Source organism: Sturnus vulgaris, chromosome 27, assembly GCF_052056855.1.
Source record: "Sturnus vulgaris isolate bStuVul1 chromosome 27, bStuVul1.hap1, whole genome shotgun sequence".
NCBI lineage: Eukaryota > Metazoa > Chordata > Aves > Passeriformes > Sturnidae > Sturnus > Sturnus vulgaris.
The window spans coordinates 4,208,338-4,229,290 of NC_142269.1; the positions used below are offsets into that span (position 1 = coordinate 4,208,338).

Consider the following 20,953-nt stretch of genomic DNA (forward strand, 5'->3'; position numbering starts at 1 on the left):
ACCCTACGTGGAGCCAAAAAATCATCGAAAAATCCATTTAAAGCGCGGAAACAAAGCGGAGGCGCCCGCGCTGCCGCCACCTCGGAACCTCGGTGATTTTTTTTTGGGGGGGGGGATTTTTTTTTTAATTTTATTTGGGGTTTTTGGAAGGGGGGGAGTGGAATTGGGGGGGGTCCCCATTGTGTGCGCGGGGTTTTTTTGTTTTTTTTTTTGGGGGGTGGGGGGCGCTTGTGAAATGTTGGGGTTGGGGGATATCCCGTGGAATATTCCCGGATTATTCCAGAGGCGGGGAGGGGAATGTGGGACCCCCCCCCCCTTTCTCCTCGGAGCCCCCCGAGCTTTGTCCGCTCTTGATTTACACCCCAAAAAAAAAAAAAAAAAAAGAAAAAAAAAGCGATTTTTTTGGGAGGAGGAGGAGGTGGGTGCGGGGCCGGCCCGGGCGATGAGAAATGTTTGACTTTTTGATTTTTGATTTTTTTTTTCCTCTTTTTTTTTTTTTTTCTTTGCCGGGGAGGGGGCAGACGAGGAGCCGAGCCCCGCAGCAGGAATTGGGTGTTCCGGAGATGTTGCCAAGCCTCCACCGGAGCGTTTGAAAGCCAGATCGGCTGCTTTGGATTTTTTTTTTTTCCTTTTTTTTTTTTTTTTTGTTTTTTTTTTTTTTTGTTTTTCCTTCTTTTTTTTGTTTTTTTTTTTTTCCCTCCTCCCCTCCCCCTCCGGCCCCTCTCCGGAGGGATGTGTGCGATCAGCGAGTGGAAACAGAAATGTCCTGATTTCCCCCATTTTCCGCGCCCTTCTTTGAAAGGGACAAAGTGAAAAAAAAAAAAAAAAAAGAAAAAAAATCAAATAATCAAAAAAAAAAAAAAACAACCAAAAAAATCTCCTCCCAAAATGTTCCTGACCTGCGAGGGCACCTTGGGCATCGTTCCGGCCACCACGGATTACAGCGGGCAAGCCCGGCCGCGCGATTTCCACGCTGGCTACCAACAAATCGAAGGCATCAACTTGGGCTACTTACAGATCAACGGCACCCAGATGTTCGCCCTGGCCCAGGTGCTCAGCCAGATGTTCAAGGACATCCCCAGGACCACCATCAGCAAGAAAATGGAAACGCTGAAGATCAAGAGCCGCCGCTGCGACCTGGCCGAGCTGCGGACCCTCAAGGCCATCCACTCGGTGCCCACGCGAGCCGTGAAGTGCTCGCTCATCTCCAAGGCCGACCTGGAGGCTCTGTGCACCTCCTGCAAGAGCCTCGGCCCCCGCGGCCGGAGGAAGAGGAGGAGGAAGAGCAGGAGAAGGGAGCAGCTGCTGCTGCCGGGCCCCGGGGATTTCTTCCCCTGCCCGCGGCCCCCGCCCTGCAGAGCCGGCGGCTGCTGCGGCGTTCCCGGCCGGGCTCCTTCGCTCCCCGGCCCGCAGCAGCTCCAGCCGGCCCGGGGAGGGTTCTTTGCTGCCGTTCTGGCCGGTTCTTCCCGGGATTTCACCGGTTCTCCTCGGGATTTCACCGGTTCTTCCCAGGATTTCACCGGTTCTCCCAGGGATTTCACCGGTTCCCCCCTGGATTTCACCGGTTCTCCTCGGGATTTCACCGGTTCTCCCAGGGATTTCACCGGTTCCCCCCTGGATTTCACCGGTTCTGCTCGGGATTTCACCGGTTCTGCTCGGGATTTCACCGGTTCCCCCCGGGATTTCACCGGTTCCCCCCGGGATTTGCCGCTGCCGTGCTGGCCCAGGGGGCTCCTCCCGCCCGGAGCGGGGCAAGCGGGCACCGGGAAGGGCCGAGCCCGCGGCTCGCCCGCATCCAAGCGCCAGGGCAACTCCGCTGGCTACTCCAGCGACTCGGATTCCAGCCTGGACCTCGCTGCGTCCAGCCCCGCCACCTCCAGCGACTCCTCGGAGGAGGAAGAGGAAGAGGAGGAGGAGGAGGAGGAGGAAGGGGACAGCTCGTGCAGCAGCGAGGAGGGCAGCTCCTCGGAGTCGGAGAGCAGCTCGCTGTGCAGCGGGGACTCGGTGCAGAGCACTCGGTACCGGCAGGCGGCCCTGCCCCGTTTCCAGCCCCCGCGGGAGCCGCTGGGCGAGGAGCGGCCGCCGGAGTTGCCCCCGAGCAAAGCTCTGCGCCCCGACCCCGAGCTGCTCTTCCTCTCGCAGCAGCTCTGGGCTCGCACCCTGCGGGCCACAACTTTGGAAAGTTTGAGCGCGGCCGCGGCTCCGGGGGCTCAGGCGGGGCTGTACGCCAGGCACGAGGCCTCCCCTGCCTCCTCCTCCTCCTCCTCTTCCTCCTCCTCCTCCTCCTCCTCGCCCCCTCCCTCCCCGATCAGCACCCCCGGGGTGGCCCCACCACAAAAGGAGCGCGGCTTTGGGGACGCCGGAGGGGAGGATTTGCACAAAGACGCCTGGAACAATGACAGCTCCTCCTTGGAGCGGCCGAGCGGAGCCTCCGAGGGGGCAGCGCCTTCCCCGGAGCCTCCCCCGGAGCTGCGGGCGAGCCCCGGGCCCGCCGCCCCCGGGGACCCCCGGCCGGAGCATTTTGATCGCCTGATCCGCCGCTCCAAGCTCTGGTGCTACGCCAAGGGATTCAACCTGGACGGGAAAGATTTGGGGCGCACCGGGGAGAGCCCGGAGCCCTGGAGGGGAGCGGAGCTGCGGTTCCAGCCCCGAGGAGCAGCCGGGGGCCGGCAGGACGGCAGCGCCAAGCGCCGGCGGCTCTCCAGGGTCACCGAAAGGCAGCGCAGCTCCTCCAAAGCCAGGCCGCCAAAAAACACCAGGAGGAATTCCAGGAAGGGAAACGCTCCCTGCAAAACCAGCCCGACTCGGAATTCCTTCAGCCTCATGGGCAACTTCCCCTGCACGCCCTCGCTGGTGGTGGGCGAGGATGGCGACCTGTGCCCGGCATCGTCGCTGGGCGGTAAAAAGTCCTGGGCGCTGTCCAAGACTCACCCGCTGTGGCGCTGGCACTTGGGGGGCAGTGCCAGGCCCGCGCCCCCCAGCCTCAAATTCCGCGGCTGCGCCGCCCTGGAGCATCCCTGAGCACCGGGAAAATTCCGGGAGGGGACCGGGATGGGAAGGGGGGCCCGGAGGAGCCACGGGACCGGTTTGGGCTGATTTGGGGCCCATTTGGTGCTGATTTCGGGGTCCATTTGGTCTCATATTTGGGCAGATTTGGTGCTGAATTTGGGGCCGATTTGGGTCTCATTTTGGGGCCGATTTGGTGCTGAATTTGGGGTCCATTTGGGATGATTTTGGGGCAGATTTGGTGCTGATTTTCGGGCCCATTTGGGGTGGCTTTGGTGCTGATTTTGGGGCTGATTTGGGGGCTGATTTGGTGCTGAATTTGGGGTCGAGTTAGGTCTTATTTTGGGGCAGATTTGGTCCCGATTTAAGGCCGATTTGGGTCTGATTTGGTGCTGATTTGGGGTCTGATTTGGTGCTGATTTAGGGCCGACTTTGGGGTTCATTTGGGGTGGGTTTGGGGCCCATTTGGTGCTGATTTTGGGGTCATTTTGGGGCTGATTTGGGGCTGATTTTGGTGCTGATTTGGGGCTGATTTAGGGCCGAATTTGAGGCTGATTTGGGCTGATTTGGGGGTCGATTTGGGACAGATTTGGTGCTGATTTGGGGCCTATTTGGGGTGATTTTGGGGCAAATTTGGTGCTAATTTTGGGGCCGATTTGGTGCTGGTTTTCAGTCCCATTTGGGGTGATTTTGGTGCTGATTTTGGGGCCGATTTGGGGCTGATTTAGGGCCGACTTTGGGGCTGATTTTGGGTGTTTTGGGGGCCGATTTGGTGTTGATTTAGGGCCGATTTTGGGGACCGGGATGGGGAGAGGGGACCCCAGGACCTGGTGGGGAAGGGGGACCCAGAGGAACTGTGGGGCCGGTTTGGGGTCAATTTGGGGCCGATTTGGGACCGATTTGGTGCTGATTTGGGGCCTATTTGGGATTATTTTTGGGCCAATTTGGTGCTAATTTTGGGACTGATTTTGGTGCTGATTTGGTGCCGATTTTGCGGCAAACTTGGTGCTAATTTGGGGGCCGATTCAGTGCTGATTTTCGGGCCCATTTGGGGTGATTTTGGTGCTGATTTTGGTGCTGATTTGGGGCTGATTTTGGGGCCGATTTGGTGCTGATTTGGGGCTGATTTAGGGCCGATTTGGGGCTGATTTGGGCTGATTTTGGGGCCGATTTTGAGGCTGATTTGGGCTGATTTTGGGGCCGATTTGGGACCGATTTGGTGCTGATTTGGGGTGATTTGGGGGTTCATGTGGGGCACATTTGGAGCCGATCTGGTGCTGATTTTGGGGCTGATTTCGTGCTGATTTGGGGAACGATTTGGGGTTGACGAGGGCCGATTTGGGGCCAATTTGGGGCTGATTTGAGGCTGATTTGGGGCCAATTTGGGGCTGATTTTGGGTTAATTTGAGGGCCGATTCGGGGCAAATTTGGGGCTGATTTGGGGGGCCGATTTGGGTTGATTTGGGCTGATTTTGGGGCCAATTTGGGGCTGATTTGGGCTGATTTTGGGGCCGATTTTGAGGCCATTTGGGTTGATTTGGGCTGATTTTGGGGCTGATTTTGAGGCCATTTGGGTTGATTTGGGCTGATTTTGGGGCTGATTTTGAGGCCATTTGGGTTGATTTGGGCTGATTTTGGGGCTGATTTTGGGTTAATTTGGGGGCTAATTTGGAGGCTGATTTGGGGCTGATTTTGGGGGCCGATTTGGGGCCGATTTTGGGGTCGTGTGTGCCCTGGGATGTTGGGTTTGGAAGGAGTTTTAGGGTTTTAGGTTAAAACGCGCGATGGAACCCAAAGAATTCCCAAAAAAACTCCACACGCTGCAGGGGTGATTCCCAGGAAAGGGATTTCGGGATGAAGCGGCTGCTGGGAGAACTGGGAATGAACTGGGAGAACTGGGAATGAACTGGGAGAGCTGGGAATGAACTGGGAATGAACTGGGAGAGCTGGAAACGAACTGGGAATGAGTTGGGAGAACTGGGAGAGATGGCAATGGACTGGGAATGGGCTGGGAAAGCTGGGAATGAACTGGGAGAACTGGGAATGAGCTGGGAGAGCTGGGAATGAACTGAGAATGGGCTGGGGGAACTGAGAATGAACTGGGAGAACTGGGAACGAACTGGGAATGAGTTGGGAGAACTGGGAACGAACTGGGAACGAACTGGGAGAGATGGCAATGGACTGGGAATGGGCTGGGAAAGCTGGGAATGAACTGGGAGAGCTGGGAATGAACTGAGAATGGGCTGGGGGAACTGAGAATGAACTGGGAGAACTTGGAACGAACTGGGAATGAGTTGGGAGAACTGGGAACGAACTGGGAATGAGTTGGGAGAACTGGGAACGAACTGGGAACGAACTGGGAGAGATGGGAATGGACTGGGAATGGTCTGGGAAAGCTGGGAATGAACTGGGAGAACTGGGAATGAGCTGGGAGAGATGGGAATTATCTGGGAGAACTGGGAATGAACTGGGAATGAGCTGGGAATGAACTGGGGAAACTGGGAATGAACTGGGAATGAACTGGGAATGAGCTGGGAATGAACTGGGGAAACTGGGAATGAACTGGGAGAACTGGGAATGGGTTCCCGCTGCCCTGACCCCCTGACCCCTACTCCAAAAAAAAAAAAAAAAAAAAACCAAACCAAAAAACCCAAACGAGGAAGACCCAGACCTAATTTCTCCTTTTTTTTTTTTTTTTTTCCTCCAAAAAAATTGGATTAAACCAATTAAAAATCCCACCCAGGGAAGGAAATGGGGGAGGGAGGAAACTCCAAAAAAATAGATTTTTAAAAAATTTTTTTAAAACTCGGGAATTCCAGAAGCTCAGAGGGAAGTGGGAGGGTTGGAGAGGAAGTGACTCGAAGCTGCTCCGTGGAAATTCAATAAATATTTTTTAAAAGGGGTGAAAAAGGAGGGGAAAAAAGTGAGGAATTTGTGGGATAATCATCAGGAAAATCGGGATTTTGTGGGATAATCATTCTGGAAAAGCTTTAGATCCGGGAAAAAGGAGCTGGGAAAATCGGGAATGTCGCTCCCTCCTCTGCTGAGGGAATTAAATCCTTTTTCCAAACCTTTGGGAAGGTGAAAAAAAAAAAAAATCAAAGCTGATTTGTGATTTTTTGGGATTTTTTTTTTCTTGTTTTTTTTTTTGTCTCGGGAGAAAAATTCCCGGCTCTCCCTGGGGATCCCACTCGGGAATTTCTGATTTTTTTTTCCTCCGAAATTTAGCCCTGAAAATAAAAATTTAAAAAAAAAAAATTCAAAATCAAAAATCGCCGGGAAGGAAAAGGGAAAGGATTGAAAGGAAAATCTTCACAAGCGACCTGCTGGATTTATCCCGTTTTTAAATTCCAGCAGCTCCTTCAAAAATGAGGAAAATTAGGGAAAAAAAGGGATTTTTTTTTTAAAGGGTCGGGAATGTTTGGGACCTGCCCGGGTTTTCTCTGGAAGTGGCGAATTGGAAAGCACCAATTTGTTTAATTTGGGTTTTTTGTCGGGTTTTTTTGGGGGGTTAAATCGATTTTTTTGGGGTTTATTTCGCTTCTCCCTCGCTGAGCAAAACAGCAGGAAATTCCCTCGGCAAAATATTGGGATTTTAAAGCTGTTGTTCCCCCAAAAAATACCCCAAACAAGCCCAAAATGCGGCGGGAAAAGCGAATTTTAGGGGGTCTGGCGTCTTGGGAATCCCAAAAACTGGGGAGGTTTTCCATGGAATTCCCATGGAATTCCAGGTAGGATTAAAATTTTTATTTTCTAGGGGGGGAAAAATGGAATTTTGAATAATTTGCAGGTGGGGTTGGAAAAAAAAAACAAATCCAGGGATGGGCGCTGGGAATGAATATTTATATTTATATTTATATTGATAATCCTATATAAAAATCATATAAATATATTAAAAATCATATAAATATATAAAAAATCCTATCTGTGAGTATAAATAAATATATAAATATAAATATTTAAATCCAGCAACCTCCAGATCCCGCAGCTCCCCCCCCAAAAAAAAAAACTCAGGAATGTTTTTCCAAGGGATAAAATCACCTCGGGAATTGCAGGCCCAGGTTTTTATCCTCGGTGTAAATACGGCTAAAAATTCGCTTTTTTCTATTAAAAAAAAAAAAAAAAATCACATTTTAGGCAGAGATTTTTTTTCCATTTCTCTGCTGGTGCGTGGGGTTGGGATGTAAATATTTGTAAATATTTGTAAATATTTGTAAATCTTCTGTAAATCTCAATAAATTCTCTGTAAATGTTCTGTGAATATTGGGGGGGTCTTGGGAAAAAAATTTCAAAATACCTCAAAATTTTCATTTTAAAAAAAGCGCCTGGAGCAGCAGAATGCCCCCCCCCAAAAAAAAAAAAAATCATTAAAATCAGAATTATCATCCTGGTGTTAATTATGATAATTCCCACTTTCGTTTTGAGGAGTTTGAGGGAATTGAAGCGACCAAAGAATAAAGAAAATAAACTTTAAATAAGAAATAGAATGAGGGGGGGGGCGGAGCTGCGGTGGGAATGAGTGGAATAAAAGAAATATAAATTTAAAAATAAAAATTAAAAAAAAAAAAAAAAAGAAAATATGAATTTTGGGCTGGAATTGCTTGGGTTGGGGGTGAAAAATCAGCAAAGCCGAGGTGGGTTTGGGGCAGGATCCCGATGGGATGAGCTGTGGGATCCCATGGGATCAGCTGGGGAATGGGAATTTGGGATCAGCTGGGGAATGGGAATTTGGGATCAGCTGGGGAATGGGAATTTGGGATGAGCCGGGGAATGAGGATCCCAATGGGATGAGCTGCAGGATCCCATTGGGATGAGCTCCAGGATGGGAATCCCACTGGGATTCTGCGGGATGGGGATCCCAATGGGATGCACTGGAGAATGGGAATCCTGGATGAGCTGCAGGACTGATGATCCTGGTGGATGAGAAGTGGGATCCCATTGGGATGAGCTCAAGGATGGGAATCCCATTAGGATTCTGGGATGGGGATCCCATTGGGATGCACTGGAGAACGGGAATTTGGGATGAGGTCCAGGATGGAAATCCCACTGGGACTCTGGGATGGGGATCCCAATGGGATGAGCTGTGGGATCCCATGGGATCAGACGGGGAATGGGAATCCTGCTGGGATGAACTGTGGGATTTCATTGGGATCAGCTGGGGAATGAGGATCCCGAGGAGATGAGCTGTGGGATTTCATTGGGATGAGCTGGAGAATGGGAATCCTGGATGAGCAGCAGGAATGATGATCCCGATGGGATGAGCTGTGGGATCCCATTGGGATGAGCTCAAGGATGAGGATCCCACTGGGATGCACTGGAGAACGGGAATCTGGGATGAGCTGTAGGATGGGAATCCCATTGGGACTCTGCAGGATGGGGATCCCAATGGGATGAGCTGGGGAATGGGAATTCAGGATGAGCTGTGAGATCCCATTGGGATGAGCTGGGGAATGACAATCCCACTGGGATGAGCTCCAGAGTGGGGATCCCATTCGGATCCAGTGGAGATTGGGAATTCTGGATGAGCTGGAGAATGGGAATCCTGCTGGGATGAGCTGCAGGAATGATGATCCCGATGGGATGAGCTGCAGGATCCCACTGGGATGAGTTCCAGGATGGGAGTGGGATGCAGTGGGGAATGGGAATCCGGGATGAGCTGCATGACAGGGATCCCACTGGGATGAGCTGGGGAATGGGAATCCCACTGGAATGCAGTGGGGAAGGAGAATGTTGGATGAGCTGCAGGGCCAGGATCCCAGTGGGATGAGCTGGGGAATGGGAATTCAGGATGAGCAGCAGGAATGGGAATACTGATGGAATGAGCAGTGGGATCCCATTGGGATGTACTGGAGATTGGGAATCCGGGATGAGCTGCATGACAGGGATCCCACTGGGGTGAGCTGGGGAATGGGAATCTGGGATGAGCCGTGGGGAATGAGGATCCTGATGGGATGAGCTGCAGGATCCCATTGGGATGAGTTCCAGGATGGGAATCCCACTGGGACTCTGCAGGATTGGAATCCTGATGGAATAAGCACTGGGGGTCCCATTGGGATGCACTGGAGAATGGGATTCTGGGATGAGCTGCAGGATGGGGATCCCACTGGGGCTCTGCAGGATGAGGATCCCACTGGGATGCAGTGGGGAATGGGAATCCTGCTGGGATGAGCTGGAGAACGGGAATTCAGGATGAGGAGCAGGAATGATGATCCCAATGGGACTCTGCAGGATGGGGATCCCAATGGGATGCAGTGGAGATTGGGAATCCGGGATGAGCTGCAGGATGGGGATCCCCCTGGGACTCTGCAGGGCCAGGATCCCAGTGGGAATGCACTGGAAATTGGGAATCCTGCTGGGATGAGCTGCAGGACCGGGATCCCAACGGGAAGAGCTGCAGGAACAGCTCGGTCTCCTGTGGTGATTCCCAGTTCCGGGAAGTTCCTCCCTTCCCCTGCAGCTCCCGGTGCCTGGAGGGCGCCCAGGGACACTCGCCCAGTGCCCGGGGACCAGAGAATGCCCAGGGACACTCGCCCAGGGACCAAAGGGTGCCCAGGGACACTCTCCCGAGGGCCAGAGAGTGCCCAGGGACACTCGCCCGAGGGCCAGAGACCAGAGAATGCCCAGGGACACTGGCCCAGCGACTGGGGACCGGAGAATGGCCAGGGACACTCGCCCAGTGCCCAGGGACACTCGCCAAGTGCCCCGTGACCGGAGGATGCCCAGGGACACTCGCCCGGGGACCAGAGACTGGCCAGGGACATTCGCCCGGCGCCCCGGGGCCAGCGGGGACCACCAGGGACAGGCGAGCTGCCGGCTCCCTCCGCAGGGCTCGCACCGCCGGCCCGGCCGCGGTTTTGGGGTTAAAAAGGGCATTTTTAGGTTTCTCCCAGCAGAGGTCCCCGGCTGCTTTTCCTTGCCAGCGGCGCTTCCCGAGAGCGGGCCCGGATCCCGGGGGATCCACTCGGGATTCCAGCAGCCCTTGGAGCCGGGGCAGAATTCCCGGGGTGGGGTGGGGGGGGGCGGGGATGGTTTCTCCTCCTAATTCCCGATAAAAGGAGGAATTCCCGCTGTGATGTGCCGCTTCACATCCTTTATGCGGGAAGGAAATCAAATAAATAATTTTTTTTTTTTTTAAATTTCAAAAGTCGGCCAAGAGACCCGAGAACGCAGCCAGGGAGGGGGGGACCGAAGGGGGGAAACGAGCCCACCCCAACACCGCAACCCGGAGGCAGAAAAAGGAGAAAACGCCCTAAAAAAAAAAAAAAAACAAAAAAAAAAAACACCCAAAAGCTTCACAAATCCCTTAAAGCCGAGCCCTGGTGCTGCGAATCTGTTTCAGTTTCAGGTCCCGTCTCTATTTTGGTGCCACCGCTGTCACCGAGCCAGGGCGGGGCGGAGGAAGGAGAGAATTTGTCTAAATTAGGAAATCACCCCAAAAATCCGCAGAGCCGCAACCGCCCCACACCCTGCTCGGGACGGATTGTTTTCATTTATGCACGAATTAAATTAATGTGGAACTCGATTAAAGCTGATTTCAGCGCACCTTAGGTGGGTTTCACACCTGGGGAATCCGCAGAGTTCCAAACCCTTCGCACCCCGATTTTGGGCAGTTCCATTCAAATTTCCCATTCCTGGCGCTCGCAGAGCCAAAAATGTTTCCGCCTCAGGACGGAAGTGAGTCAGGGCTCAGCTGATTGGTGCCACTCGTTAATTACTCGTTAATGACTCGTTAATTACTTCTGATCCAGGCTGGAGCGGTGCCGATGACTTTTCCACCTTATATTTTTTGGGAGTGGGGGAAAACCTGAGAATTTGGCCGCTTTGAGTTTGCTGAGGGCCGAGCCGTGATTAATTAATTAGTTAATCAATCAATCGCTCAGCAGTGATTAATTCCCAGGTCACAGCCCCAGAATTCCTGGTGAGCTACGGGAGGGGGTGGGAAATTCCAACTCATGCAGCTCCTGTCCCTTCCTGTCCCCTCTCTGTCCCCTCCCACGGGGCTTTGGGCGGGCTCAGAGCGCCTTGGGAAGGGACCTTAAATCCCCTCCAGTGCCACCCCTGCCATGGCAGGGCCACCTCCCCCTGTCCCAGGTGGCCCCAGCCTGGCCTGGGACACTCCCAGGGATGGAGAAGCCGCAGCTGCTCTGGGAATTCCATCCCAGCCAGGAATTCCTTCCCAAAATCCCACCCGGCTCTGCCCTCTGGGAATCCATTCCCGTGTCCTGTCCCTCTGTCCCTTTGTCCCCAGGCTCAGCCCCTTAGGGCCTGGCAGGGCTCTGAGGTCTCCCTGGAGCTTCTCCAGGCTGGAGAATCCCAAATCTGCCAGCCTGGATGGATCCATGATGGATGGAGGATGGATGATGGATGGATGATGGATGATGGATGATGGATGGATGATGGATGGATGATGGATGATGGATGGATGGATGATGGATGGATGGATGATGGATGATGGATGGATGATGGATGGATGATGGATGGATGATGGATGGATGGATGATGGATGATGGATGGATGGATGGATGGATGATGGATGGATGATGGATGGATGATGGATGGATGATTGATGGATGATGGATGGATGGATGATGGATGATGGATGGATGATGGATGGATGATGGATGGATGGATGATGGATGATGGATGATGGATGGATGGATGATGGATGATGGATGGATGATGGATGGATGGATGATGGATGATGGATGATGGATGGATGGATGATGGATGATGGATGGATGATGGATGGATGGATGATGGATGATGGATGGATGGATGATGGATGATGGATGGATGATGGATGATGGATGGATGGATGGATGGGTGATGGATGATGGATGATGGAGGATGGATGGATGATGGATGGATGATGGATGATGGATGATGGATGGATGATGGATGATGGATGATGGATGATGGATGGATGATGGATGATGGATGGATGATGGATGGATGATGGATGATGATGATGATGGATGATGGATGATGGATGGATGATGGATGGATGATGGATGATGGATGGATGATGGATGGATGATGGATGGATGATGATGATGATGATGATGGATCCATGGATCCACGGTTGGAGGGATGGGCAGGTGTGGATCCAGATGTGCCCCAGGAGGTTCCCCCGTGTCCAGGTCAGGGCTCTGGGTGGTTCCGGTCCTGCTGCCCGGTACCGCTCCCCCCCCTCCCCCCCCTCTCCCCCCTCCCCTCCCCCTCTCCCCTCCCCCCCCGTTTCCTGCGCCCCCGCAGCCCCGGATGTGGCTCCGATCCCCAGCGCTGCTCTGAGAGCCACGAGAGCTTCCTGTCCCCACCCAGAGACACCCGGGGACACCAAGGGACACCTGGGGACACCCAGAGACACCCAGAGACACCAAGGGACACTCGGGGACACTCGGGGACACACAGGGACATCCAAGAACACTCAGGGGTACCCAGGGACATCCAGGGACACTCAAGGGCATCCAGGGACACTCAGGGACACACAGGGACATCCGGGGACACTCAGGGGCATTCGGGGCCAGCCAGGGGTACCCAGGGACATCCAGGGACATCCGGGGCACCCAGAGACACTCGGGGACATCCAGGGGGACCCAGGGGCAGCAGGCACTGGGCATTGGGAAGTGGGAACTGGGAAATGGGAACTGGGCATTGGGAATTGGGAACTGGGAGCTGGGCACTGGGAATGAGGCACTGGGAACTGGGCACTGGGAACTGGGAATGGGGCACTGGGAATGAGGCATTGGGAACTGGGAGCTGGGAATGGGGCACTGGGAACTGGGAATGGGGCATTGGGAACTGGGAACTGGGCACCGAGCACTGGGTACCAAGAATTTCCAGGTCAGGCCCTCAATGTTAAATCTTAAAATATTATTATTTATAAATAATATTAGTTCTAAATTATATTTTTAAAATAATATTATTTTTAAAAAATAATATTATTTCTATATGATATTATTTTTAAAATATTATTTTAAATACTGTTATTTTAGGAGTATATAATTTTAAATAATATCAGTTTAAAATTTTTTGTTACTGAGGCAGGAGCCACTTTCCTGATCCATAAATTCCCTAAAAACAACAGCAAAGGAAGAAATTAAGGAATTTCTTTAATTTCAATCCTGAGTTCCAACCAAGGCACAATTCCCAGGTGTCTAAAAAAACGGAATTTTAACTTTTTGGCCAATAAAATTAAATAAATCAATATAAATCCAACCTTTCCCACATCTACCCCAAATTTTTCCCAGGAATCCTTCGAGTCCTTTTCCCCATTCCGCAGGGATCAGCGATGGAAACAGAATTTAAATTAGAATTTACAGGCATTTAAATTCCATTAAACGGGAATTTAATCCCTTAAAAGTTCAACTCCATGGACAAGGGACGGGCGGAAATCCCGAATTTTATCCCGGGACAATCCCAAATCTCCAGGATACAAAGGTCAGAATTCTTTTTTTTTTTTTTTTTTAAAAAACACAAAAGATAAAAGGAAGGGGAAAAATTAAAAAAAAAAAAGAGGGGGAAACCCTCAGGAAAAACGAGTTCAGGCTGAGTGAATTTTAAAGGATTGGGATAAAGGGAAAATAAAAGTGGATGTAACGCTTGGCCAGGCTGCTCAAAAAGGGGCAAAAAATGGGAATTTTGGGGTTTGGATTAAAAGAAATCCCAGGATGGGCCCGGCCGAGATTCCAAAGTTTTTTTTTTTTTTTGGGATGAGGGAAACTGAGGGGAAGGAGGCTCAGGGATGCTGGGATTGGGATTGGGGTTATTGAAATTGGAAATGGTGAAATGATGGAATTTCCAGAGCGGGAAGGATGATCAGAGTGGGGGGAAAATCCCCCAAAAAAAAAATCCTCGGGAATTGCTGCTGGTCCAAGGCAAGGGGAGTTTCCTGGGATATCCCAAAGGTGTCGTGATGCAGATTTTGGGATCTGCAATGAAATCCCATCAATAAATATTCCCAATAATTCAGGATAATTCCTCTTCACTCTTTCCCTGCAGGTGTAATCCCATAAATAAATATTCCAAATAATTCAGGATAATTTCACTGGCTTCCTGCAGGTGTAATCCCAAACAGAATTTTTCCCACAAATATTTCAGGATATTTTCTCTTCACTCTTTCCCTGCAGGTGTAATCCCATAAATAAATATTCCAAATAATTCAGGATAATTCCTCTTCACTCTTTCCCTGCAGGTGCAATTTCATAAATAAATATTCCAAATAATTCAGGATAATTTCACTCTTTCCCTACAGGTGTAATCCCAAACAGAAATATTCCCACAAATATTTCAGGATATTTTCTCTTCACTCTTTCCCTGCAGGTGCAATTTCATAAATAAATATTCCCATAAATATTTCAGGATATTTTCTCTTCACTCATTCCCTGCAGGTGTAATCCCATAAATAAATATTCCCAATAATTCAGGACAGTTTCACTGGGTTCCCTGCAGGCGCAATCCTAAATAGAAATATTCCCAAAAATTCAGACTCTTTTCTCTTCATTCATTCCCTGCAGGTGTAATCCCATAAATAAACATTCCCGGGATAATTTCAGGATAATTTCAGGATCATTTCAGGATAATTTCAGGATCATTTCAGGATAATTTCGCTCATTTCCTGCTGGCACAATCCCAGAAGGAAATATTCCCTTCCCAAATCCTTTCTCTTGCCTGGTTCCCTGCAGGCGCAATCCCATGAACAAATATTCCCAATATTCCAGGATCATTTCCCGGTTTTCCCGCTATTTCAGGGGGAAAAGGAAGGAATATTTTTTTCCTGCTCCCCCGAGCCCGGAGCCAAGGGGTTAAATCCCTTTTCCATGGGAACCTCGGGCGGTGGCGCTGCCGGGATCCGGGAATTTCGGGATAATTGGATTTGCGGAGCGCTCCCGGCTCATCCCTGCCGAGCGTTCCATCGGGAACAGCGGGATTCCCGCTCTTCCAGCGGGATGGAGGAGAGAAAACCCCAAAATCCTCATCGCAAAGGGTTAAAAAAAAAAACAAACTAAAAAAAAAAAATAAAAATCCCGAATGTCACCCGCGCGCAAACCCGCCCGACCCGGCCGCGCCGGGATCCGTGAACCGCAAATTTTACCGGAGCGTGCGGGCGGCGCCGCCATGATTGTAGCGAGAACGGGGGGGGGGGGGACACGGGGACAAACGGGGGGGACAGCGACAAACGGGGGGACAGGAATAAACACGGGGGGGACAGGAATAAACACGGGGGGGACAGGGACAAACACGGGGGGGACAGAGAAAAACGGGGGGACAGGAATAAACACGGGGGGGACAGGAATAAACAGGGGGGACAGCGACAAACAGGGGGGACAGCGACAAACGGGGAGGGGGGACAGAGAAAAACGGGGGGGACAGGGACAAACGGGGGGACAGGAATAAACACGGGGGGGACAGCGACAAACGGGGGGGACAGGAACAAACGGGGAGGGGGGACAGAGAAAAACGGGGGGGACAGGGACAAACGGGGGGACAGGAATAAACAGGGGGGGACAGCGACAAACAGGGGGGACAGCGACAAATAGAGGGGACAGGGACAAACGGGGGGGGGAACAGGAATAAACGGGGGGGACAGCGACAAACGGGGGGGGGAACAACGATAAACGGGGGGGGGACAAACGGGGAGGGCAGCGATAAACAGGGGGGGACAGCGATAAATAGGGGGGACAGCGACAAACGGGGAGGGGGACAGAAAAAACCCGGGGGGGACAGCGACAAACGGGGGGGGGGACAGGAATAAACGGGGGGGTGACAGGGACAGGCAGAGGGGACAGGGACAGGCAGGGGGTGACAGGGACAAACCGGGGTGACGAGCAGCAAGGCGGGGGTGGGGGGGCGAAACCTGCGCGGCGCGGGGCCACATCCGCCACCCCCGCCGTGTCCCCGCCGTGTCCCCACGCTCTGTCCCCTCTCCCTCCATCACCGCCCCGCCCGCTTTGTGGCTTTCTCGCTGTCCCCTCTTGTCCCCCCCTTATCCATCCCCGGTCCCCCCAGCGAGAGGCGGGGAAGGGGCAGCACGGAGGAAGAGGAGGAGGAGGAGGAGGAGGAGGGGAGGGGAGGAGGAGGAGGAGGAGCGCCCGGAGGGAGCGCGGGGGGGGCAGGAAACCCTCCTGGAAGTATGAAGGAGATGGTGGGAGGCTGCTGTGTGTGTTCCGACGAGCGCGGCTGGGCGGAGAACCCGCTCGTCTACTGCGATGGCCACGGCTGCAATGTGGCCGTGCACCAAGGTGAGCCCGGCACGGGCCCCCCGGAGCCCCCCAAAACCTGCCCCAAAGGTGGGGGGGGGACACACACACACACGGGGCGGGGTGGGGGGGGTGTGCGCTTTGTTTTAGCGCTATTGTTCCGAATAACGGTGTCGCCGCCGCGACAAAAGGGGGGGGGGACACGGTGGGGACACGGCCAGGGAGGAGTTGGGGCAGCAGCGGAGCTTCCCCCTCCCCAACCCCCCCACCCCACCCAGGGGTTGGGATTTTGGGGATTTCTGGGCTTCATCTCCCCCCCCCCACCACCTCCCGGTTTAACGGGGAGGGGAAGGGGGGGGCAGAGGGGCTGAGCCCCCGCTCTGGGGTTGGGGGGGGTCGGGGGGAAGCTCCGGAGGGGGCGGCGGGGGCCGGAGCTGCCTCCTGCGAGGGGAGGGAGGGAGGAAGGCAGCCCTCCTCCTCCTCTCCTCCTCTCCTCCTCCTCCTCCTCCTCCTCTCCTCCTCCTCCTCCTGCGCCTCCTCCCGCTGCTCCCGGCCACACGGCCCATTTGCATTTTAAATGACTCCGGGCCCGCCCCCAGCTCGCCCTAGCGGGCCCGGAAACTTTTGGTCGTGGGCTCGGTGAACAAAACAAACGCGGGTTTCAATCGGTACCGGCGGTACCGGGGTCCGGCCATCCCCGCTCGGTTCGGTCCGAATGCGCGGGGGGCTCCGGGCGGCTCGGGCCGAGCTCTTCTCCCGGCTCCGCCTGTCCCGTCCCTAACCCGGTTCTTTTACTCCATCCCTCTCCCGGTTGTTGTTTTATCCCGTCCCTAACCCGGTTGTTTTATTCCATCCGTTTTCCGGTTGTTGTTTTTTTCCATCAATTTCTCGGTTGTTCCATCCCATCCCTCTCCCAGTTGTTTTATCCCATCAATTTCCCAGTTGTTGTTTTATCCCATCAATTTCCCAGTTGTTGTTTTATCCCGTCCATTTCCCGGTTGTTGTTTTTTTCCATCAATTTCTCGGTTGTTTTATCCCATCCCTCTCCCAGTTGTTTTATCCCATCAATTTCCCGGTTGTTGTTTTATCACTCTCCTCTGTTGTTTGTTTTTTCCATTAATTTCCTGGTTGTTGTTCTATCCCATCCTATTCCCGGTTGTTTTATCCCATTCTTTTCCCGGTTGTTGATTTTTTCCATCCCTTTCCCGGTTGTTGTTTTATCCCGTCCCTATCCCAGCACATCTCCAGCTCTTCCTGCTCGCTCCCCGCCCGTTCCCAGTGCTCGTTCCTGGGGTGTCCGTGTGTCCAGCCCTGTCCCTGTCCGTGTGTCCAGCTGTGTCTGTGTGTCCTGCTCTGTCCCTGTCCCTGTGTCCGGCCCTGTCCCTGTCCGTGTGTCCGGCCCTGTCCCTGTCCGTGTGTCCAGCTGTGTCTGTGTGTCCTGCTCTGTCCCTGTCCCTGTGTCCGGCCCTGTCCCTGTCCGTGTGTCCGGCCCTGTCCCTGTCCGTGTGTCCAGCCCTGTCCCTGTCCGTGTGTCCGGCCCTGTCCCTGTCCGTGTGTCCAGCCCTGTCCCTGTCTGTGTGTCCAGCTGTGTCTGTGTGTCCTGCTCTGTCCCTGTCCCTGTGTCCGGCCCTGTCCCTGTCCGTGTGTCCGGCCCTGTCCCTGTCCGTGTGTCCAGCCCTGTCCCTGTCCGTGTGTCCGGCCCTGTCCCTGTCCGTGTGTCCAGCCCTGTCCCTGTCTGTGTGTCCAGCTGTGTCTGTGGGTCCTGCTCTGTCCCTGTCCCTGTGTCCGGCCCTGTCCCTGTCCGTGTGTCCAGCCCTATCCCCATGTCCGGCCCTGTCCCTCTGTCCAGCCCTGTCCCTGTCCGTGTGTCCAGCCCTGTCCCTGTCTGTGTGTCCAGCTGTGTCTGTGGGTCCTGCTCTGTCCCTGTCCCTCTGTCCAGCCCTGTCCCTGTCCGTGTGTCCAGCCCTGTCCCTGTCCGTGTGTCCGGCCCTGTCCCTGTGTGTCCAGCTCCATCCCTGTCCATGGGTCTGATTCTGTCCCTGTCCGTGTGTCCAGCTCTGTCCCTGTCCCTGTGTCCAGCTCCATCTTTGTCCGTGTGTCCAGCTGTGTCTGTGGGTCCAGCTCTGTCCCTGTCCGTGTGTCCAACCCTACCCCCATGTCCGGCCCTGTCCCTCTGTCCAGCCCTGTCCCTGTCCCTGTCTCCAGCCCTGTCCGTGTGTCCAGCCCTGTCCCTGTCCGTGTGTCCAGCCCTGTCCTTGTCCCTGTCTGTGTGTCCAGCCCTGCCCCTGTCCGTGTGTCCAGCCCTGTCCCTGTGTCCAGCCCTGTCCCTGTCCCTGTCCGTGTGTCCGGCCCTGTCCGTGTGTCCAGCCCTGTCCCTGTCCCTGTCCCTGGCACCCTCAGGGGTTGTGGCCCTCGGGCTCTGTCCTGTCCCTGAGGTGACCCCGAGATGTGACACCCAGAGGTGACACCCAGAGGTGACACCCAGAGGTGACCCTGGAGCTGTGACACTCTGAGGGTCTCTGTCACCCCCGGCCTTGTGGCTCTGGGGTCAGGGAAGGGTTCAGCTGGGAAGGGACCCCCAGTCCTGCCCAGGGCCACCCCCAGTGTCCCCAGCTGCTCCCAGCCCCAGTGTCCAGCCTGGCCTGGGACACTCTGGGGACAGCCACAGCTTTTGTGGGAACACAAAACCTGGCTCCAAGCCCTGGGGGTGGCCCCAGGTGACCCCACAACCCCAGCGGCTCTCAGAGAACAAATCCCTGTTCCCATCCCCATTCCCATTCCCATTCCTGCTCCCATTCCTGTTCCCATCCCTGTTTCCATTCCTGTTCCTGTTTCCATTCCTGTTCCCATCCCCGTTCCCATCCCTGTTTCCATTCCTGTTCCCATTCCCATTCTTCTTCCTGTTCCTGTTCTCATTCCCGTTCCTGTTCCCATCCCTCTTCCCATTCCCATTCCCCATCCCCATCCCCATCCCCATCCCCATCCCCATTCCCATTCCCATCCCCATTCCCATTCCCCATTCCCATTCCCATCCCCATCCCCATCCCCATCCCCATCCCCATTCCCAATCCCATTCCCATTCCCATTCCCAATCCCATTCCCATTCCCAATCCCATTCCCATTCCCATCCCCATTCCCATTCCCATTTCCCATTCCCATTCCCCATCCCCATTCCCATTCCCATCCCCATCCCCATTCCCATTCCCATCCCCATCCCCATTCCCATCCCCATTCCCATCCCCATCCCCATTCCCATTCCCATCCCCATCCCCATTCCCATCCCCATTCCCATTCCCATCCCCATCCCCATTCCCATCCCCATTCCCATCCCCATCCCCATCCCCATCCCCATTCCCATTCCCATTCCCATTCCCATTCCCATTCCCATTCCCATTCCCATCCCATCCCATTCCCATTCCCATTCCTATTCCCATCCCCATCCCCATCCCCATTCCCATTCCCATTCCCATTCCCATTCCCATTCCCATTCCCATTCCCATTCCCATTCCCATCCCCATTCCCATTCCCATTCCCATTCCCATTCCCATTCCCTCTCTGTTTTTCCCGGTGCTCCCCAATTCCCGGCTCTCTCCTTTCCCCCCAGTTTTGTTTTTGGCGCCGTTCTGCTCCCAAAATTGGCACAAACGCTTTTGTGTGGCTGCACGAACTTCCAGAGGGGCAGGAGCCGTTTCCAAAACCCAGGAACAATTTTTGAGGGATCAGGAAGAGCTTTTGAAGGGTCAGGAACAGTTTGAGAGGGTCAGGAAGAGTTTCAGGGGGTCAGGAACAGTTTCAGAGGGGCAGGAAGGATTACAAATATTCAGGAACCGTTTTTAAAGGGTCAGGAACAGTTTTTGAAAGGTCAGGAAGAGTTTCAGATATTCAGGAACAGTTCCCGAGGGGTCAGGAATGGTTATAGGGGTCAGGAACAGATTTTGAAGGGTCGGGAACAGTTTTTAAGGGGTCAGGAAGAGTTTAAAATATTCAGGAACCGTTTTTGTGGGTCAGGGAGAGTTTCAGGGGGTCAGGAACAGTTTGAGAGGGGCAAGAAGATTTTCAGGTATTCAAGAACAGTTCCCGAGGGGTCAGGAACGGTTTTTAAAGGGTCAGGAAGAGTTTGAGAGGATCAGGAACAGTTTCAAATATCCAGGAACAGTTTTTGAGGGTCAGGAATGGTTATAGGGGTCAGGAACAGTTTCTAAAGGGTCAGGAACAGGTTTTGAGGTTCAGGAAGAGTTTCAGGGAGTCAGGAACAATTTCAGAGGGGTCAGGAAGAGTTTCAGATATTCAAGAACAGTTTCAGAGGGTCAGGAAGAGCTTTTGATGGGTCAGGAAGAGTTTCAAATATTCAGGAACAATTTCAAATATTCAGGAACAGTTCCAGAGGGGTCAGGAATGGTTATAGGGGTCAGGAAGAGTTTAAAATATTCAGGAACAGTTTTTGTGGGTCAGGAACAGTTTTTGAGGGTCAGGAAGAGTTTCAAATATTCAGGAACAATTTTTAAAGGGTCAGGAACCGTTTTTGAGGGTCGGGGAGAGTTTCAGGGGGTCAGGAACAGTTTGAGAGGGGCAAGAAGATTTTCAGGTATTCAAGAACAGTTCCCGAGGGGTCAGGAACGGTTTTTGAAGGGTCAGGAAGAGTTTGAGAGGATCAGAAACAGTTTCAAATAATCAGGAACAGCTCCAGATTTTCAAGAACAGCCCCAGAGGGACGGGAACCATTTCTGAGGGTCAAAAACAGTTTTTGA

At 53.4% G+C, this 20,953-nt stretch overlaps 2 protein-coding genes across 3 annotated transcripts in view; both read left to right on the top strand.

Moving 5' to 3' along the window:
- The first annotated feature begins 313 nt into the window (after positions 1–313).
- On the top strand, positions 314–5,705 carry EPOP (elongin BC and polycomb repressive complex 2 associated protein). The gene is made up of 2 exons (XM_088179583.1): positions 314–4,528; positions 4,615–5,705. Exon 1 carries the CDS (start codon positions 889–891, stop codon positions 3,019–3,021), a length of 2,133 nt encoding a protein of 710 aa, XP_088035709.1. The 5' UTR covers positions 314–888; the 3' UTR covers positions 3,022–4,528; positions 4,615–5,705.
- A 10,376-nt stretch (positions 5,706–16,081) lies between these two features.
- MLLT6 (MLLT6, PHD finger containing) overlaps positions 16,082–20,953 on the top strand; it is a 56,413-nt gene continuing 51,541 nt past the window's right edge. For both annotated transcript variants that reach the window (XM_088179415.1, XM_088179416.1), the window contains exon 1: positions 16,082–16,247. In XM_088179415.1, the coding sequence (XP_088035541.1) occupies positions 16,139–16,247 (109 nt within the window). In that variant the 5' untranslated portion in view covers positions 16,082–16,138. The remainder of the gene's footprint in view (positions 16,248–20,953) is intronic.